Source organism: Rissa tridactyla, chromosome 11, assembly GCF_028500815.1.
Source record: "Rissa tridactyla isolate bRisTri1 chromosome 11, bRisTri1.patW.cur.20221130, whole genome shotgun sequence".
Taxonomy (NCBI): Eukaryota; Metazoa; Chordata; class Aves; order Charadriiformes; family Laridae; genus Rissa; species Rissa tridactyla.
In genome coordinates this window covers 19,496,709-19,514,882 of record NC_071476.1, presented here as the reverse complement: position 1 = coordinate 19,514,882, position 18,174 = coordinate 19,496,709, and the positions used below count along the sequence as shown (strand labels likewise).

The 18,174-nt window shown below is 45.7% G+C and overlaps 1 protein-coding gene across 2 annotated transcripts in view; it reads right to left on the bottom strand.

Annotated features, from left to right (window-relative positions):
• The window catches only part of CTNNA1 (catenin alpha 1), a 121,895-nt gene that overhangs the window by 8,235 nt on the left and 95,486 nt on the right, over window positions 1–18,174 (bottom strand). For both annotated transcript variants that reach the window (XM_054217677.1, XM_054217676.1), the window contains exons 11-16: window positions 15,500–15,656; window positions 9,334–9,534; window positions 8,102–8,253; window positions 5,007–5,117; window positions 3,329–3,510; window positions 2,451–2,556 (exon numbers count right to left, since the gene is read on the bottom strand). In XM_054217677.1, coding sequence (XP_054073652.1) covers window positions 2,451–2,556; window positions 3,329–3,510; window positions 5,007–5,117; window positions 8,102–8,253; window positions 9,334–9,534; window positions 15,500–15,656 — 909 coding nt within the window. The remainder of the gene's footprint in view (window positions 1–2,450; window positions 2,557–3,328; window positions 3,511–5,006; window positions 5,118–8,101; window positions 8,254–9,333; window positions 9,535–15,499; window positions 15,657–18,174) is intronic.

Here is an 18,174-nt window from a genome sequence, read left to right as displayed (position 1 = left end):
AGAAGAGCTCGCGGAGTCCGTGCTGACTAAGACAAGCGCACAACCCCCATCCCCACACGCCTGGTAGGTGGCAGCCAGCAACCGCCCAGACTTTTCTTCCTCCCGCTGTATCTCCAGTCTGGGGTATGAATGCTGCTGTGACAGCAATTCACAACCAAAAGCCCCCGGCCAGCCCCGCGTAGCAGCCGGGCTCGGCACCGGTCGGTTAGAGAAGCCGAAAGCAGGCGTTCCTGCGGCAGGGCAGGCGCGTGGCAGCGCGTGTCACCCAGCACAGCCACCAGCCCATCCCTGCGGCGCGTCCCCGGACCAGCTCCCCAGCCTATGGACCAGCCCGACGGCAAGAGCCAGCCCGAGAGCTTTTCTGCCCTTGCCCCCAGCTCCTTTCCATTTAACGATGCAACTTCAACCTCCCACCAAAAAAAGAAAAAGCAACAGATTTTTCCTTTTGCTTTGTAAGTATTTCAACATTGAAAAAAAATAAATAATAATAATAATACTACGGAGAATCATTGTCTTGCCGCAAATCATTTTCGTTCGTGTCGCACTCGTAACTTCTTCATATTCCCCCATTCAAAACAAGCAGTTGAGCGAAAAGACGGAACGCCTTTGGGAAAACCTGCCGGCGGATAGCTTGACACTTTTCGACGGATGTGAAATACCTGGGCTAATAGCTTTTATGGTTTCAAAGGAAACGTGCTGTAAAAGTGCCTGACGGTAGGAGTTAGGAGTTCCTGACACACTAACGCGAGAGGTCATGATTCACCCAGTGCCAGGCGGCGAACGGGACGTAAAAGCCCATCCATTTGTTAAAATCCCCTATGAGGCAGAGGAAGGCATTAGTGCTGGGCTGAAATGGCCGCGCGGTACCTCCTCTGTAACTGTCACATCGTTCCGCAGTAACAGATCACTACAAGTTTCTAAAGAGTGTGTAAGCATATCTAATGAGATATGCAAGCTGAAAGTATTAGTAGAGTACGGAGCCGGGGAAAAAAAAAAAGCTATATTCGTGTCAAAATGACTAACTGTACAGTCCCGCTCATATTTATCTTCAAATATGTGCTTAATCTTTTACATTTTTAAGAACCTTACTTCTACTAAAAGGAGCCATTTAGTTTTCTTCTCTATTTTGAAATGGCTCAGTGCAGAGAACCGTATAGCGAGTTTGCATAAAACATGTGAATTAAAGGAAAAAAAAAAAAAAAAGCATTGTAAACCTTCAGCCCAAGATCCCCTGAGATCTGTAACACAAACCGCTCCTTGCTTCATTTACCTACGGCAGCAGCGCACCTGATTCTTCCAGAAATACGGCTGTCAAAACGCTACAGCAAGGAGACCCCTTTTAAAAAGCACTTTTCAACTTTATCTCCCCGTCGAACACTTCTCATCATTAATAAATCAGGGTGAAGACAACGTCCTCTGGATGCAACATTCAAAGCGGGATCTGCATTATGAAGATTTACTCCCAAAGTGACGCGGTTTCATTTGAAACCTCGTGCTATGGATGGAGATTCGGGGAAGGAGTGGAAAGCACGCGCCAGCTGTACAAAGAAAGTTTAGTCCATGATCTCAGACTTAACCTACCGGCATTTCAGGGTCCTTCTTGAAGGCAGAATATTATTACTAATGCTGATGGTTCTCCGCAATTTGGGTGTGCACCGAGACCAAAGGCGCTTCTGCTTGGCCCAGCCCAGTTTGTGAAGTGGCTCAGGATGGGCAGATGCATTGCATAAAAGCCCAAGCTGGCACACAGTCCTTCAATCCTACCGAATTCTTTTCAAATACCTTTGTATTTGCACATGGTGTATAGCCCACCAACATGCACGACAGCCCGGGACAGGGTAGAAACACTCGGGTCACTACGTGCCTTGCTCAAAGTCTTCATCAACGTTGACCAGCCAACGAAAAAAAATACTAGAGAGCATTGACAATCTCATCACTCAGCCTCTGAGGCACTTGAAAATTGTTAATACTAAAAAGCTGCCTCAAAAATAATATTAAAGGTTGTGCAACAGGCCACGTGCAATAATTACGGTGTTGCCTATGCAGGCTCGTCATCGCTTTGGAGAGTATTGGGCATATTCCGAGCACGACAGAAGCGCCACGAATTCAGTTTCAGTCCTGTTCGGTTAGAGAAACTGGCCTAGATACGCTGTGACATGAAGCAGTGTTGGCATGTTGCTACCTTAAAATGGTAGGTGCTTGATTTAAGCCAAGGAGCTGCTGGTGTTACTGCTGGACATATTTAGCCGCTTACGTGGCTCTGGGTGGCAGGAGAGCAGCTAGAAAGAAAAGGCTAGAATTTTCCAGCAGCAAACCTGGAAAATGGGTTAAAAAAAACCCCAAAACCTCCAAACTAAACACATTTTATTCTGTTCATCATGTCTGCAGTACTGAAAGATCTCCTATGGCTCATCTGTGCTGGAGGCTTATGAAAATGAGTTGTGACTTACATGGTCAGCAATAGTCCGTCCCAGCTTGTCCATCCTTGACCCAGCCTCTGCAATCTTCTTGGCCGCACTAATCACATCCGACGTATTTTTCAGTGGACCTTTACCTCTGCAAAACAGAACCGAGTCTACCCGCTAGCACCAGAAAACCGGGAGAGTGAACTATATATCGCTTTTCTCATCCTGTTCCATATCGCGCTGGAAGCGATTCCCCAGCCAAACTGCGGGAATAAGGTTGCACAGAAATAGGCGCCTTCATTTTCAGGACAGTTTCCCCCTTCCAGCCCCTCCCCATATTTAGGTTACATCTAAGAATGAAAACTGCTTAAATTTTACTGTTTTAAGCAACCTAATGATGATAAGAGAGAACATTTTAGAAGACAGATTCGCAATTTTCCTGGAACGCAATATCAAGTTTTAAAAATGGTGTTGTATAAAATCTGGTAAATTAATTTCAAAAGGCATCAAAACCCCTCTCTTTCTTTGGCAAATAACTGTACTAGGAACTATTTCTGCAGTACAGCAATATCAAGAAGCCCATAGAATTTAATGTTGTAAGGAACTGAGCAAGTATATATATATATATACACACACACACATATATATATTTTCCTCGGAACTAAAATCACCCTTAAGAAAGAAAGAAAGCCAGACAGGCAATAACTGCTGTGCATCTATAGATCAATTTAAACAGTTATTACCACCCCGTCACTGCATAGTAATGCATCTCCCAAGTTAATACGCAGACTTTAATGGGGTAACATTTAAAGGAAATTATAAGTAAGACGCTTAAGAGTACTTGCAAAAATATTTCATTGAAAGATTGGCATCCCAGCCAGTTCTGGGAGAAGGTGGTGTGTGCGCAAATTAAAAAGACTCACCTGGTGAAGTCTGTCATTTCCATCATAATCATACACATTTGTTTGGCCAGAACAATTATATCATTACCGCTGTCATCCCATTTCGATACTTCAGCATCCAATTTACTCTTTTCTTCCTGGAAGCTTGCGACTTGCTCGGCAATCTTAGCTTTTTGCTCTTGAGGGAGCTGGGCCATGATAGCCTGAAAGAGAGAGTTCTCTCACATCGCCGTACGCCGCCGCTTGTGGAAGGCTTTTTGGGCCATTTCACTAATAAATCAATTTAAGTCATGCAGATGAGGGATAAAACTTTAATAGCCATCCTCTACCTAGAGGTCTTACGGAACCATCTCCTCCTATTCCGAACCAAAGTTTATGCTCTTTGTTAAGAAAGCGTGCCCAGAAAGACAAGCTGACATCCCAAACACGGGCGAGATAAAATTCTTAGAAACCGAACAAGTTTGCCAGGTATTAGCAACCATCAAAGAAAAAACTGCGTGAAAAGGAGGGACTTGCCTTTTCTACAAAACTTAAGAGTTTTAAAAGGAAAGTTCCACTGGGGTGGCTCTCAGTGTTGCAGCGCACACAAGAAATACGAGGCTTTTTCCTGCAAAAAGCTAGATGGACTATTTTGAAACATGCATACTGAGGCAAGAGTAAGAGGAAATAAAAAGTACGTGCTTACTCCTGAATAAAATCTATTCGAGTAGCTTTACAGCCTGTCTGAGACTCAATGCCCTTGCCTTCATAAATACTGGAGCATTCATGCCTCCGGGAGCAGGTGAAAAGGAGTCTTCGGTACAAAAAAGCCCCTGGCAGCAACTGTGCTAAAAGGTAAATTAGAAACGTCTGCATTTAAATAAAAGGAGGGCGAGGGATACAGGAATAGAGAGAGCACTTGCACGAGGAAGGAGAGCATAAAAAATACTCTCGGTTAGCGTAATTCCAAAGCCGATGCGGCAGAAGTTTGATAAATAAGGCCTAGCTACTTCTTGCCTGGTTTCAGGCTAGAAGAGCCTTCACAAAAAATCTTTCGTGGCAGTTTCCCAAGAGTGTAAATTGTTATCGATCCAGAGGGGGACGTGTCAAATAAAAACAATGGGTAAGGCCTGCTTTTCCTTCAACGTACTGATTTTAAGTTTTCACCTATTAATGATTATACATTGCCTATCAATGCTTTCATTTTTAACAGTCACGGGAAATGCGGGTAGTTTAAATGATTTCCTTTTTGGGCTCCTCTCAACATTGCCTTGCTTAAATGCGCAGTGGCCAACCACACACCAACACGTGCGTGAGAAGAAATTCTGTAATAATTTCTTGCCCATCAACTTAGTATTTGCCTGTTGAAAATAAGGTTAGCGCAATGGCATGACTCGCGCCGTATCACTCTGCAGAAGCTCCCCTAGCTAAATGGCAGCGCTTACAACGTCAAAGTTCAGCGGTATTAAAAGGATTTTGATCTTTTGAGAACATCCAAAATAAAACACAGACGTTTCTCACGTCCATCAGACCAACACGTGCTGCATTTCACTTAACCTCCTTTTCAGAAGAAAAATGGAAATCAAGAATGCCAGTTTTCTGAGCCAACATTTTCACCACCACCACCCCCCCCGCAAACAAATGTAACCTGCATTTTCAAAGAAAGTGTAACTGTTTCTTGAAGGCGTGTCACAGTTTTATAATTTTATTTCTTCCTTACCCTCGCACTTTGTCCAGCGATGAGCTGATCATCTTCAGTCTGAATACTTGTTCTGCTCCGCACATCAAAATCCTCGGTCTCAAAGTCGGAATCGTCCAGCTCTTCAGGAGTCTGAGGAAAGAGTCATTCAGCCAGAGTCAAACAATAGATTCCACGGCTCCAAAAGTCAACAAGAATATTGGTTTCCAAGCAGAGGGAATGGGAGTAAGTGAATGTAAAAATTATTCAATGTTTTCAACAGAAAGGTAAACGCAGGGCCTGTACCCAGCTAGGCCCGACTGCTCACGGGGATCCCCAGGGATCCCCAGAATTACATGCCAGTAACTAAACAGCTCCTATTTGTCAGGACACTAACGCACCCGGGATTTGAAACACAGATAAAAAGGTTTTTTTGCAAAACGGACAGTATTTTTGCAACTCGGTTACATGCAAAAGCTTCACTTGAGATTCTGAAGCTAAAATTACACACCGCTTTAAGGCCTGGTTCAAAACCACAGACATCATCTTTAGCACAATTATGAAGCAAAGCATCGACTAAATTAACAACAGATAAAATATATCGAAATTTATTCTTATCCCCCAGGAAAAGCTGAAAATTTTTAGCTAGTAAGGGCCAGATTTTATGCTGTAGGCTAAACACATCTGACCTAGTTCCTGCTTGCCTACGATTTATTTTTGCTACTGCCAGTCTATAGCTGGCAAACTTTTTATGAAGCTTATCAAGTTTAAACAGCATGTTTGCCAAAATACTACATCTTTGCCTAGAGTGGCACTTCATGACTATTTGGCAGAGCTGGATCAACAAAGAACTTCACCGATAAACGCAATAAATTGTGATTAACAGATAAGATGCAAATAAAGCCCCCCGCTCTTCGGATTTCTTTCCGATGATTTGAATTTTACGAACTTGTTTTCCATACAGACATCTAAAATAAAGATGGAAATGCAAAATAGCTGCCAAAAAGCAAAGGTGAGTATGCTGACAATTAAGACTTAGGGTATTTCAGCCACCCTCTCCTCTCCATGCCTTGGAGAATCACAGAATGGCAGGGGCTGGAAGGGACCTCTGGAGATCATCTCGTCCAGAGCAGGGTCACCCAGAGCAGGTTGGACAGGAACGCATCCAGGCAGCTTTGGAACATCTCCAGAGAAGGAGACTCCACAATAGAGAACAGAGTATATCCACAAAATCAGCATAACAACGTCCGCAGGTAAGTAGCTCAGTGTATCAACATTTAAGAAGTTAAAAAAAAAAAAAAAAATACAGAAAACCCTTCTGCTGCATCTTTAGAAACTGTTTGTGATTCTCAAGCCCCCTCCTCTGCCCATCCATCGCAAAGGCCAAACAAGCTCAGGCACACAAAGCGCCGTTCTGCCTTTCAGCTGGTCATCAAGGGCAAAACCTCCTCTGGGGGCGGTGAGAGATTGCCTGGGGATCGGGGAGGAGAGAGCTTGCCTTCAATAACCTACAGATAGAGTTTGATTTTAGGTTTGAAAATATCCACTGCGTAAAAAAAAAAAAAATAAAAATACAAAAATTAGGTGTTTGAGTGATTTTTCCTTCTGGTTCCTGTAAAGAACAAGTGCCACCGGACAAAGCTTCACGCGAATCAGCTGGTTTGTCCCGGCCCAGCTTAGCAGCATCCCCCTGCGAGCGTGTGTTCCTCAATGCCCTGGAGAAGTGGTGGCCTGGTATCTCCATTTGGATGGCTCTCTTCTCCTAAATACATCCTACACCTCACAGCCCTTTGGACAACAAACACTGCCATTTTAACTTTTTTATAGGTCACTGATGTGTCACCAGGGAGCCGCCGTTAGCTACTGGCAGCTGCAATAAAGCCGTGGCACCCTGACATCAGAGACGCGGCGCAAGGGGAAACGTCAGGATTCCTGGCATCGCCAGCTCGGCTAATTACTGACGACGTGGAATTGGCAGTCAGGCTTTCATGTCCTGAATAACAAGGACTTTAGCAGGGGGTGAATCAAATTAGTTTGTCTGCATAGCAGGAAAGCCCTGATATCTTTATCTAACGCCGGGTGTCTGTAAATCCCGAGCTTAAGTTCGAAAAAAATTATATGGAAAGCACATACGTGGGTTGTCAGCTTTTCCTCTGATTTTCCATCGGATTCTTTGCGTTAAGCAGCAAACATGGAAGATGCCATTGCAATGGTTACTCTAATCTCACGTATTCTGGGGCTGTACGTCCTCATTTACTTAGCACCACGATGCCTCTGCCGTGGTTACCATTCTGAGAGATGAGGACAGTTTCTCCGCAAGGCGTTTGTGTTCGAGTCGGAGGGGTACAAGGGAAAAAGAAAAAAAGGAATAACCCCCCTACATTTGTTTTTGCAGTGTCTGGCTCCTGCCCATTTTTATCACACTGAGATTCAAGAAATGTGCCCATAGGTCACCCTCAACCAGAACTTTCTTTTCTGCATCCCTTCAATCAACTGCAGGAGCCCTTCTGTGTCTTCCCTGCACGCCTCCTACCACACTCGCCCTCCCTGACCTACCAGAAATGGGGACTTCCATGTCACGCTCACCTGAAACACGCGAGCACAGCAGAGACCGAGCCTCTATGAACTGGTGCTTGTTTACCGAGGTTGGCCAATTAACGAATTACGTGCTCTAGGAACTACAGACTGAACTCATCTAAACCTGTTTTTGACTAACCAGCGTTAATTCTCAAAATTTACTTAATAAAGAGCCATCAGGTTTTATTTCCAAGCTCTCAAACCCTCAAAAAGCATCTATAGTTAAGAACCCACTCGCCGTTGTTAAAGCAAAGGTCACTGATTTTAGCACATTAACAAGCAAGGCATTAACATGATATCACAAAAGATGCGTGAAGGGTATTTAGCAGCACAACTCTGGCTATCATTGATGCTCAGATCTGTTTAATGAATTTGAATCAAAACGTACTTCTGAAGTACTCCACAGAGCGATTAGCGGTTTTTAAGACGCAGGCTGTTAATATGAGCTGAACGAAAATCTTCCGCTGGCTGCTCTCAATAAAAGTGATGCACGCCAGTTCAGTAGAGGTGGGGGAAAGCGAGCGGCAAACCAGAAAGCCGTTGAAGTAAGATATGCTCACCCGGATCATCAGTACGGCTTTCCTGATATCTCGTATTCCGTCATACACCAGTCGCGAAGCATCGATAAATTCGTTTTCATCCATTGGCTGAGCAGGGTCTGAACTCAGTGCTTCCACAGCGGCTTCGACTTGCTCAGTAAACCGCGGCATAACTGAGCGGGGAGCACAAAGTAACAGTCAGTCCCCACCCCACTGTCATTTTCTGTGTGCGTACCTCGTTGTTAACTATCACTGGAAACTCTGCAGCGGTTCCATTTAAATTCAAAGCGTTTGTTATCGAAGGACACCAATGCTGTAGCTCAAGTCTCACGTTCCCTTCAATTTCTGCTTACTCTACTGCTATTTGGGTTTTTTCCCCTTAGACAGTGAAAAGCTTATCTCGCCCTCCTAGTGGGAGAAAACACCTGGGGAAGCAGTTAGAACCTACGGGATAAAATATTAAGCATTTGTTTAACATTCCCTGTAGATGTACATCATTTTTGTGGATAAAAATAGTATGACCACGACAGAGCCCAAGTTGAAGGCGGCACTGGAAGAAGGCGGGTTGCGCTGCCGTGACTCACTGCAGCCCAGGAAGAACATCACAGAACCATTTACAGTCTGCGTGTTTCTTCAGTGTCACCCTTGGTTCTTCATCAAAGTTGTAATTAAAGCAAAACCAACAACTAATAGTCGGCACAGCACGCATTGAGGCAAGCAGAATCATTCCTTACCCTATATGGATGTTGCCAGCTAGTGCACAGCAAACACCCTAATTTATCATTTAGGGGTGGGTGACTACAACCTACAATGTTTCTTTAGTAGTTATAAAGATATTTTGCAAAATTTACCCTAAATGATTGTTTACTCTACTGGGCCAATGCGGCAGAAATCTTCTTTCTGGATCCTGAGCACCAACCGAGCCTGGTGGGATACTGCAAGAGAATCAGGAGAACTTTCAAGCCCCGACTCACTGTCTGGGGCTCGTTCCCCGCTGCGTTCAGGTTTCTACGGCTCAGGCGGCGACAGCCGGCACATTCAGGGAGACCTTGTGCACTGCGGGGTTTTAAGCCAGTCAACACGGCAAAATTACATTTCTCATTTTGCAACCGCTCTGCAAATAACTCCCACTAATTTTCATTATAGTATGTAAATGGAGTCTTTAATAGATTTCACGGGTACATTGGTATCCGGTTGCCCGTGTGCTTGTAAGCAATATGAATTCAGGGATCTTGGGAGTAACCGACTCTTACCTGTGTTGGACAGTAGCTTCGTCGCTTCCAACACCTTCTCAGTGTAGACTCCGGGTTCGTAGTTATCCATTTCCGAAGTGACAACATGAATGACTCTAGCAGCACGTCCCCGGATTGCACCAGCTGTGCGGTCTAAGCCATCAACATCTTTTTCTTGGAGAGCAATGACACATTTGTTTACATCTTCTAAAATATGGTTCTCTGGTGGTAAAAAAAGGAGGATTTAGACGGTAATATCTTCTTTTCTGTTGCAGTCATCAGCATTGCAATTTCTCGGTTTGTGACCTGCTCTATAAAACCTCCAGCGAGATGCTGTAAAGCATTAATTTTTAAGCTTGCTATGACCAGCAAACAGCTGACCTTCCCAACCAGGTGCCAAAAAACCCCATCAGTCCATTCACCTACTGTCAGCTGCACTTCTTACCCCCATTTGTATTCAATTTTACCAAACAGAAAAGCTGAGTTCAGCTGAATTCTCCCCTAACGCGTTTCTTTCCATGTTCCTCCCGTGGAACGGCCAAAGCCCTTATTCCAAATACCTGCAGGCCACTCCCCCATCCTTCCACGTGCGCGGGGCGATGAGCACCCTCCCCAGCGCCACACCTCAGCCACTCACCGCTCGAACACACCGCGGCACCTGTTGCGCGGTTCTAGCTTCCTACATTGCGTTTTCCTACAACCACACACATACCAGCCCAGAATATTAAACTCTCAGTTCTCCGTTCAAATTTAAGACACACAAGTGGCGATTTCTGCAGAAAGCGTTCCAGCGACAGAGTACTCATTGCCTCTTTAAAAAAACATAAAAAATAAAGCCAAGACCTCTGTTTGTAATTTACTTTTAGAATATACGTTGTCTTTTTTATAGAGAGACATTTTCCCCCATTTATCAAGCCCAAGAAGCCCAAAATGAGCAAAAAACCCCTAAGAGATTTCTAAAGAGATTGGGATCCTCCTTTGGGGAAACCTACCCAAAAAGTCTTGAAACTCTGACAGAGACCTCTTTGACATCGCCATCCGACACCAGCATTTGGGCTGCTTGGTAAGAAACCAACTTGGAAACATTTCTGCTCTGTCCCTTAAAATAGTTTCCAGTGTCACTTACCATCGACTTAATCACGCCACGCTGCCAACCCGTGCCACTGAAGTGGCTTTTATTCCCTACGCAGGTAGTAAAAGAGCCATTTTGCGGGAGTTTGGAGAGACGAGAAGCCCACAGAGTTGACTGATAGAGGGTTTGTATAAACTGGCTGAAAGGATTGCTGCTGGAAGAGTTACGCTTAATTTACAGAAAATTAAGTGAGCCAGGTGCAGTATTGCGAGACTTCTGTAAGCGACCTGGACAAAAAAAAATACAGTTGTGAAATACCTCTGCAGCAACTCAGCCTGAACAAGTTCAGCTGAGGGCAGAATTTGGCCCTAAGAGAGAGAAGCGCAGGTTCATTAGTGATTTGACAAGTCAGTGAGCAGGCAGCCAAGGTACAAGAGCTTCGGCGAGGAGCACGCAGAGTTTCGGTATTTAAAGCAAGAGACAGACATCCCTGCGAGCTGCAAGAGTAAAAAGAAAAAGCATCGGCATCAGGCCAAAACACAGACTGTTTATTGCTTGAATTCCTCAACGAATAAATTAAGCCACAGACCATTTAAAAGCCTCTTTGGATTATAGCAACTTTAATAAAAGGCACGGACAAAATGAAGATGAGTATCGAAATGCCTGCTGATCATTTGATGTCTTTTGCAGATGTGAAGTGGCCGGGAAGACACTTTTAGGGAAAGATAACCCCCCCCTGCCCGGGGCAGTCTGCAAGGGGCCACGGGGATGTACGGGACTGTCAGGTGCATCCGCTCTGGTTATCCTCTCCGGTCGGACGGTAACAAATAAGATTTGACACTGTTCTGTGTGCTTTGTACATCCATGCACTGCTACCTGTCCTACAGGCATATGGACCACAAGCGTCTGGCACAAAATGCCATCTGCTGAGGCCGGGGGGGCAGAGCCCAAGAAACGCTGACGCACGGGTTCACCACCAGCACCTTCGGGGACGCGGTAACGCCGTCCTGCATCAAAGCTAAGAGCCTGCCTGCTGCTCAGCTGGAGAAAAAGCTCACAGCAACAGAATATAACCTAGAATATAACACAGGCAACGGCACAGGGAACAGGGAACTGCTGGAGAGGGGACAGCAAAGGGCTACCAAGATGCTGAGGGGACTGGAACACCTCTCTGATGAAGAAAGGCTGAGGGATTTGGGTCTCTTCAGTCTGGAAAAAAGACGGCTGAGGGGGGACCTTATCAACACTTATCAATACTTCAAGGGTGGGTGTCAGGAGGATGGGGCCAGGCTCTTTTCCATGGTGCCCGGGGACAGGACAAGAGGTAACGGGCACAAACTTGGCCATAGGAAGTTCCATCTCAACATGAGGAGGAACTTCTTTGCTGTGAGGGTGGCAGAGCCCTGGCACAGGCTGCCCAGAGAGGTGGGGGAGTCTCCGTCTCTGGAGACATTCCAAACCCACCTGGAGGCGTTCCTGTGCAACCTGCTCTGGGTGACCCTGCTCTGGCAGGGGGTTGGACGGGGTGATCTCCAGAGGTCCCTTCCAACCCTACGATTCCATGATTCTGTGAAAGGGATCTTGTCCTACCAAAATAACCATAGGGAAAATACAGTGTGGTCTGGCAACAAGGTAAGAAGGTAAGAGGAAAGACATTTTTCCAATAAAAATAATTTTTAGAACAAACAAGGACATACATAAAAGTGTGAAAAGCTAACAGAATGAAAAGTCCCCCACGACTGTCGATCCTCAGCCCACCCCCACCAAACACCTTCCAGCTCCACCCACCTCCCCATTAAAGGGGTTAAGAAATCCTTTTCCAAACAGCCTGAGAAGTCTGCGGGGAGTCTGGGGGCTACAGGAGATCAAGACCTAACCGCAAGTCAGGAGATAAAGTCACAGATGCGAAAATATAATGTGCCGTGTCCCCTGTGGAAGGTCTTAGAACAACTTCCATGCTGGCCCCTCTCTTGATAAAGGGACACCGGAGGATCCCGGTCAAGCCGCAGTGCCGGTAGACACGGTTATGAAAAAATATTTGAGTGTTCATACACTTGTAAATACAGTATTCATCTTGTAATGAAGGAGGACAATCATCGGGCCCACGCAATATTCATCCAGAGGCTCTTAAGACGAAAAAGCTCCGGTGTGATGGGCAGTCTCTGGCATAAACCTCTGTCAGCGGCAGAGGAACAGAAGGCAGCAAATGGAATGTTTTTTTTAGAGGATTTCAAAGGAGATCCAGGTAATTTGAGAACATTGAATTTGACAATTACACGGTGCTATCAGCAACTGCTCTAAAGAACAGAGATAGTGGGCACACAAACACCCCCAGAGTGCTCAGGGAAGGCGCTGACAAGAGGGGTAAGAATTACAGAAGGGACAGAAGAGCTTTGAAATGAGGAATAATGAAGCAGGCAAAGACTCAGCAGTCAAGAAAGAGATGCCTGACTAAGCGTATGACACAAGTCTGCACATTTACAAACAGCACGAAGAAAGCGAGTAGGGAAAAAACCTCTTCACCGTCTTCTACTACAACTAGGGGCATCAAACGAAGCAAACAGGCGACCCTGGAGGTTCTTCACACAGAGCACCGTTAAGCCGTGAATTTTGCACAGGATGATGGAGGTGGTTTGTAATGGTTGGAAGAGCAACTAACACAAGCTTAAACGAGAAAAACCTGTCAAGGACTGTTCGGTAGATAACACCTCTGACGCTGGAGCTCCCTGAGCTGCAAATCACTCATAGTTCGGAAAGTGTAGGGAAGATCTTCAGCCTACTCCTCCCTTATTAATCTCCCAGGCACTGACAATTAGCCATCGCCAGGCCGTTGTCCGAGCTCAGCAGGGGCCTTCTCATGCTATGCCCTCCGTAAAATGGAACCTGCAAGCTTATCTGCAGGTTTTAAGTATCCTTATTCTTGTGTGATATTCTGCTATTATCTAAACCCAACATCTCTTTCACCAAGCTTTTACTTGCGCATAATTCTGTAGTGTAGGCTGAACAATAAAGGATACACTTCAACACAACACATTGTGGGAATGTGCTATTACACACACACACACAGACCCATCAGACACTTTTTCATTCCGCTCACATCCCAGTTAGTATCTGATAAAACCCTACCATGCACAGACGTCCTAATAACCCCAAACGGAACCTGGTATAAATCACGCTTGTCACGATTTTATCCAAAGAGTAGTTTAGACTTTCAGCAGACGCATCGGAGTTGTGGCATTTATATGGAAAACATTCATCAAAGTTCAAACAAAGAATATTTAAAGCGATAAATATTTTCCTAACATCTCTTTGATAACGCGGCACGTACAAATAATTGCTGAAGGCACTCGAGCATCTGAAGTAGTCTCAAACTACCGCATTTCCATGGCACCAGTTTGGGTGGCAAGCGCACTCTCAAGGTGAGCTCTCTCCCGAGTCGGAAAAGCAGCGCTCCCTGCTTATTGCCAAGCCCTTGGAACTCTTGAGAGTTCAAAAGCAGAACTCTCAAGAACCCTCAAAAGCGCAGTCTGCATCTCCTCGAATGACCTACAGGAGGACGGAGACCACCCCGTTCCAGTCGTTGGACCCATCTGGAGCCACACCTGCCAGTGAAGTCGAGCGAGGGGGGTACATACAGACTTGCCGTTCTCGCAGACTGACAGCTTCTTCTCTTTTAAAATGTTTCGTACGCTTGTGGGCAAACTCCAAGTGGAGCCGTGAACTTCAGCAGACAATTCCCCCTAAATATGTTTCCCCAGAAATAGGCTCCTCGCAGCTGTGCAATTTCAGCTACCGCTGCAGCGACGAGCACGCAGACCGACGCAAAGGACTAGGACGTTCAGTTGCCCAGTAAGTTTATGCTTACTCATTGCGAAGAAAATTTTTACTCAGAACCCAGGGAACCACAATATGACACGTATAATACAGGTGATTCACCGCAGAAACATTACTTGGGGTTTTTTTGGCCTTTCTTTCTTTTTTTTTAGCGTTTAAAAAAAAGATGGTCTTTGAATTCAGGCCTGCCGAGTTTTTGTTTACTTTTCCTAGGTATGTTCACCCGGTACTTCTGATGCCACACGTCTCCCTGGGAAATCTCTCTTTACAGCCAGAGTTTTTAGGTCACTCGCGATGCCCAGCCCCGTTTGCACCAGGAAAATCAGACCCTCAGTCTGTAGTGGCAACTCGCGAGCGCTACTGCAGACACAATTCACCCCGTTACATCACCCTGTCCTCTGATCCGAGCAGAATTAGGAGATGTGGGAATAAAAATGCCCCCCTTATTTCTAGCTCACAGCAGCCAATAAAGGGTCTTTATCAATGATGCTGATAAAACAGAATTATTTTGGCCAGCACTTTGCCAAACGGAATTATTAATCTATTATAATTATCTAATCTTGTTTAAAAACTTTAGAAGCTTCACTAAAGCTGACACGGTCAAAAACATTCACAGAACATCTTCTACAGGACGAGTTTTATTTTAATTAACTTGTACGACTGTCGTTTGATATTCATTTTTGTTTACAGAAGAAGAGTCTAGTGGGAGGTGTCCCCGCCCATGGCAGGGGCTTGGAACCAGATGGTCTTTAAGGTCCCTTCTAACCCGAACCATTCTCTGATTCTATGATTTTATGAATTGAGGGATCGTCTTATTTGATAGTTCATAACTTGAACATAAACATACTCTGTTTCCCCCGACGTTAGGGGTGAGGTTCGTCTCCAGCAGCTAGATGGCAACTCATCGGTAGTTCAGCTAGCAATTCGCCATCTCGAGACGGGAAGTGTCTTTCGCTATGTTTAAGCCGATCTGTCTACTGACACGTAAATATATACATGTATTCCTGCACACGCTGCAAGTGCAATGACAGGTTTCTAGAGTACCTGCCGAACTAAACTATCACCGTTTTCACGCTATAAAAATACCTCTCCTTGTGCCAAGATCTCCTGCTCTGTTTTCACACCGAGCTCGGCAGAAGATGACGCCTGCCAGGTGATGCGTACCAACACCGCTCCTTCCAAACAGCCGAGAAGACTCCAAAACACGTGTCGAAACCACCCGTTTCCAGGAATCACCTCAGTTACGAAAATGATTCTTTCCGAGATCAAACCCCTGATTACCTGATACAGCCAGGAAGTCATCGATGGAAGTGATGTCATCCACGGCATCCGTCAGCACGCGGACTTGCTTCTCCCACTGCTCTTTGAAGAGATCCATGTTTTCTTGAGCCAGCTTGCTTTGGGGTTTCGCAGCCAGAGCCAGCGCAGCATTAATGACCTGCAAAACACCTCTGAATTTTTAAAACACACCCTTAACGAAACAATTAGCTTCCATATGTTTATCCGACGGACTCCCCAGCAAACAAAGCAAGTTTAATCAGTTTTCAGGAACTTGACGTCTAAACACAACAGTGTTTATTTTGTTGCTCTCGCATCCAACTCACACCCGCTTCCACATTTCTTGTGGTCAGTTATTACACACGAGCACACTTGGCTTCACCTTCCTTCAACAGCTCACGTTAAAAAGGTGTTGCTTTCTGAGCGCAGGTTGCGCTGTTAAATATTTCAGACAGGATGACACTTCGTACGCCGGAGGCTGCATTTCCTAAGCTACTCGCCAGAACTTGAGAAAAAAAGGTCAGAAAAGGATGAAGCTTACACAGCCCGAAGTAGAAACAACATGCAAACACAAAATTAAAGATAAATTTTGCATTTATTTTCTTTTCCTTAGAGCTGTACTTGGTCCCTTGCCAGTAATTGCTATAGTACCTGCAGAGAACATCAGATTAGCCAGGGAACAGGAGAGGACACAGGAGATGCTCCTCCTGAACACCCCCCTACTAATTTTCTTCAAACCCTGAGACTGCAATTTGCTCCAGACCTTTGTTTTTCTAAACAGAACAAACATTACACCGCTGGGCAATAAAGCTTACGCTGTGCCAACTAACTGGTGGGTTAAATGACCAAAAAAGTCTCTTTGTGTGTGGGAAGAAAGCAACCTCAAAAGCCTGCTCCTGTTCTTGCTCCACGGTGCTCCAGGAGAATGACCTGGAAACACACCAGGCGTGAGAAACCATCGCATCAGACCAACATGACTATCTTAGCTTTATTTCCAAGCACCCGAAAGCTAGAGCGAATTAACTTATAAGTTCAATGTGTCATTTTTCTTCTCTACTTCAGGACCGTATTAATTTCACAAAGTTGCCGAACAAAACACGCAAACACCAGATGTTCCTGGTTTTCCAAAATCTACTTTCTCTGCCTGCTCCATTTAAAAGTGTCACAAAGCATTAAAAAAAATATATAACTCACTAAACGTAGGAATGATGGTGATGTCAAACACATCACGATGGCAGTGAATGAATCAGGCAGGAGAAGGAGGCTGATTCACCCGAGGGAGGCTAGAAATTAGCAGCGAGTGAGGAAAATCCGCAGAAAAGCTCTCCACGCTCCCATCCCGCCTCTGGAGATGGAGGCTGCGAGTCTGGGTCACAAATCAAAAGGAGCTCGAGAGGTTGGATAACACAGACAAATGGGAAAAAATATTGGGCACGAGCGGCAATCTGTTCGGGAGACCTGCAGGGATGGAACCCGCCTTCGAACCCTGGCAGTAAGGCCGGTGCCCCCGACCTTCGTGAAGAGCACGGGGTCCTCTGCTGCTGCCCCTTCCTCAAACCAGACCCCGAGGTCTCACCTCCTGCGCAGGCGGCTGAAATAATCAGGGCGTCCCTTCGGAGAGAGACCTGCCGCCGGCCACGCTGCACGCTGCTCTGCCAGCCTCTGGTAAGATCACGGTTCTCGAGCCCTGAAAGCCCCCATAAACACCTCGCAACACCCAAGAAAACAACGTTTAAAATTTTAAAATCAAACAGAGACAGAGTTTTTACAAAGGGGAGCCTCTCCTCTGCTCCAGAGCCCTGCTGCTTTAGTCTAGGCGACAGCATTTCTTGCCCATCTGATTGATGTAATAAATTATCCACCTATCAATCAAAATCTAGATATCCAAAGTTTTATGAAGGCGAATCCAAATAACCGGTGTCCTGGCAATAAAGAGTAAAACAGACAACGCTCCAGAAATCTGCTCCCAGCTTTTATCCTGATAGTAACTGTAACTACGGAGATAGAGAAGATGGTGATACCGAGGGTCAGGACATTTTCTCCTGCTCTCTTCTCGTCACCTTGGCTAATATCAGATACAAACCCACCCTCTACGCACTGAGCCAGGTCAGCGTTAACGTGGAAGGAACATATGGCCTGTGTACCTGCGTGATGTATGTCTGGACAGCAGCAGCTGTCAGAACAATTAATCTTTGTCAACAGCACACGTCCAACCCCAGATGCCCACGTTAAGCAGCTCTTCACACCTAATGGAAGAGCTGTCATAGATACAGGGCTCAAGAAACTCAAACGGTGCGTCACCACCACATCCAAACGCAGGGAGGCACAACCCGCACCATCGTCCTCCAAACAGGCAGCTTGTCCAAAAAAAAAACCCCCTTCCTTTTTTCAGTAAAAAACGCACGGCCACGACACACGTATTTTAAAAAAGTGGCCAAGCGCAACTAGCGGGTAAGGTGTCCCTCACAAGCAGAGGTGTCTTGCATTTGGAAAGCAGCCAGCGGTGCCCGAGACGAGGACAACCTGGCGGGCAGATCAAAGGCTACTGAGTGTCACCGTGGAAATAAAGACAAAACTACAGCTTAGGAAACCCGCGCGGGTGCGCGTGCGCCCAGGAAGAAATTGAAGACAGCAGATGCAGCTCAACAGGCCTTTTCTGTAGCACATCCTCGATCTCC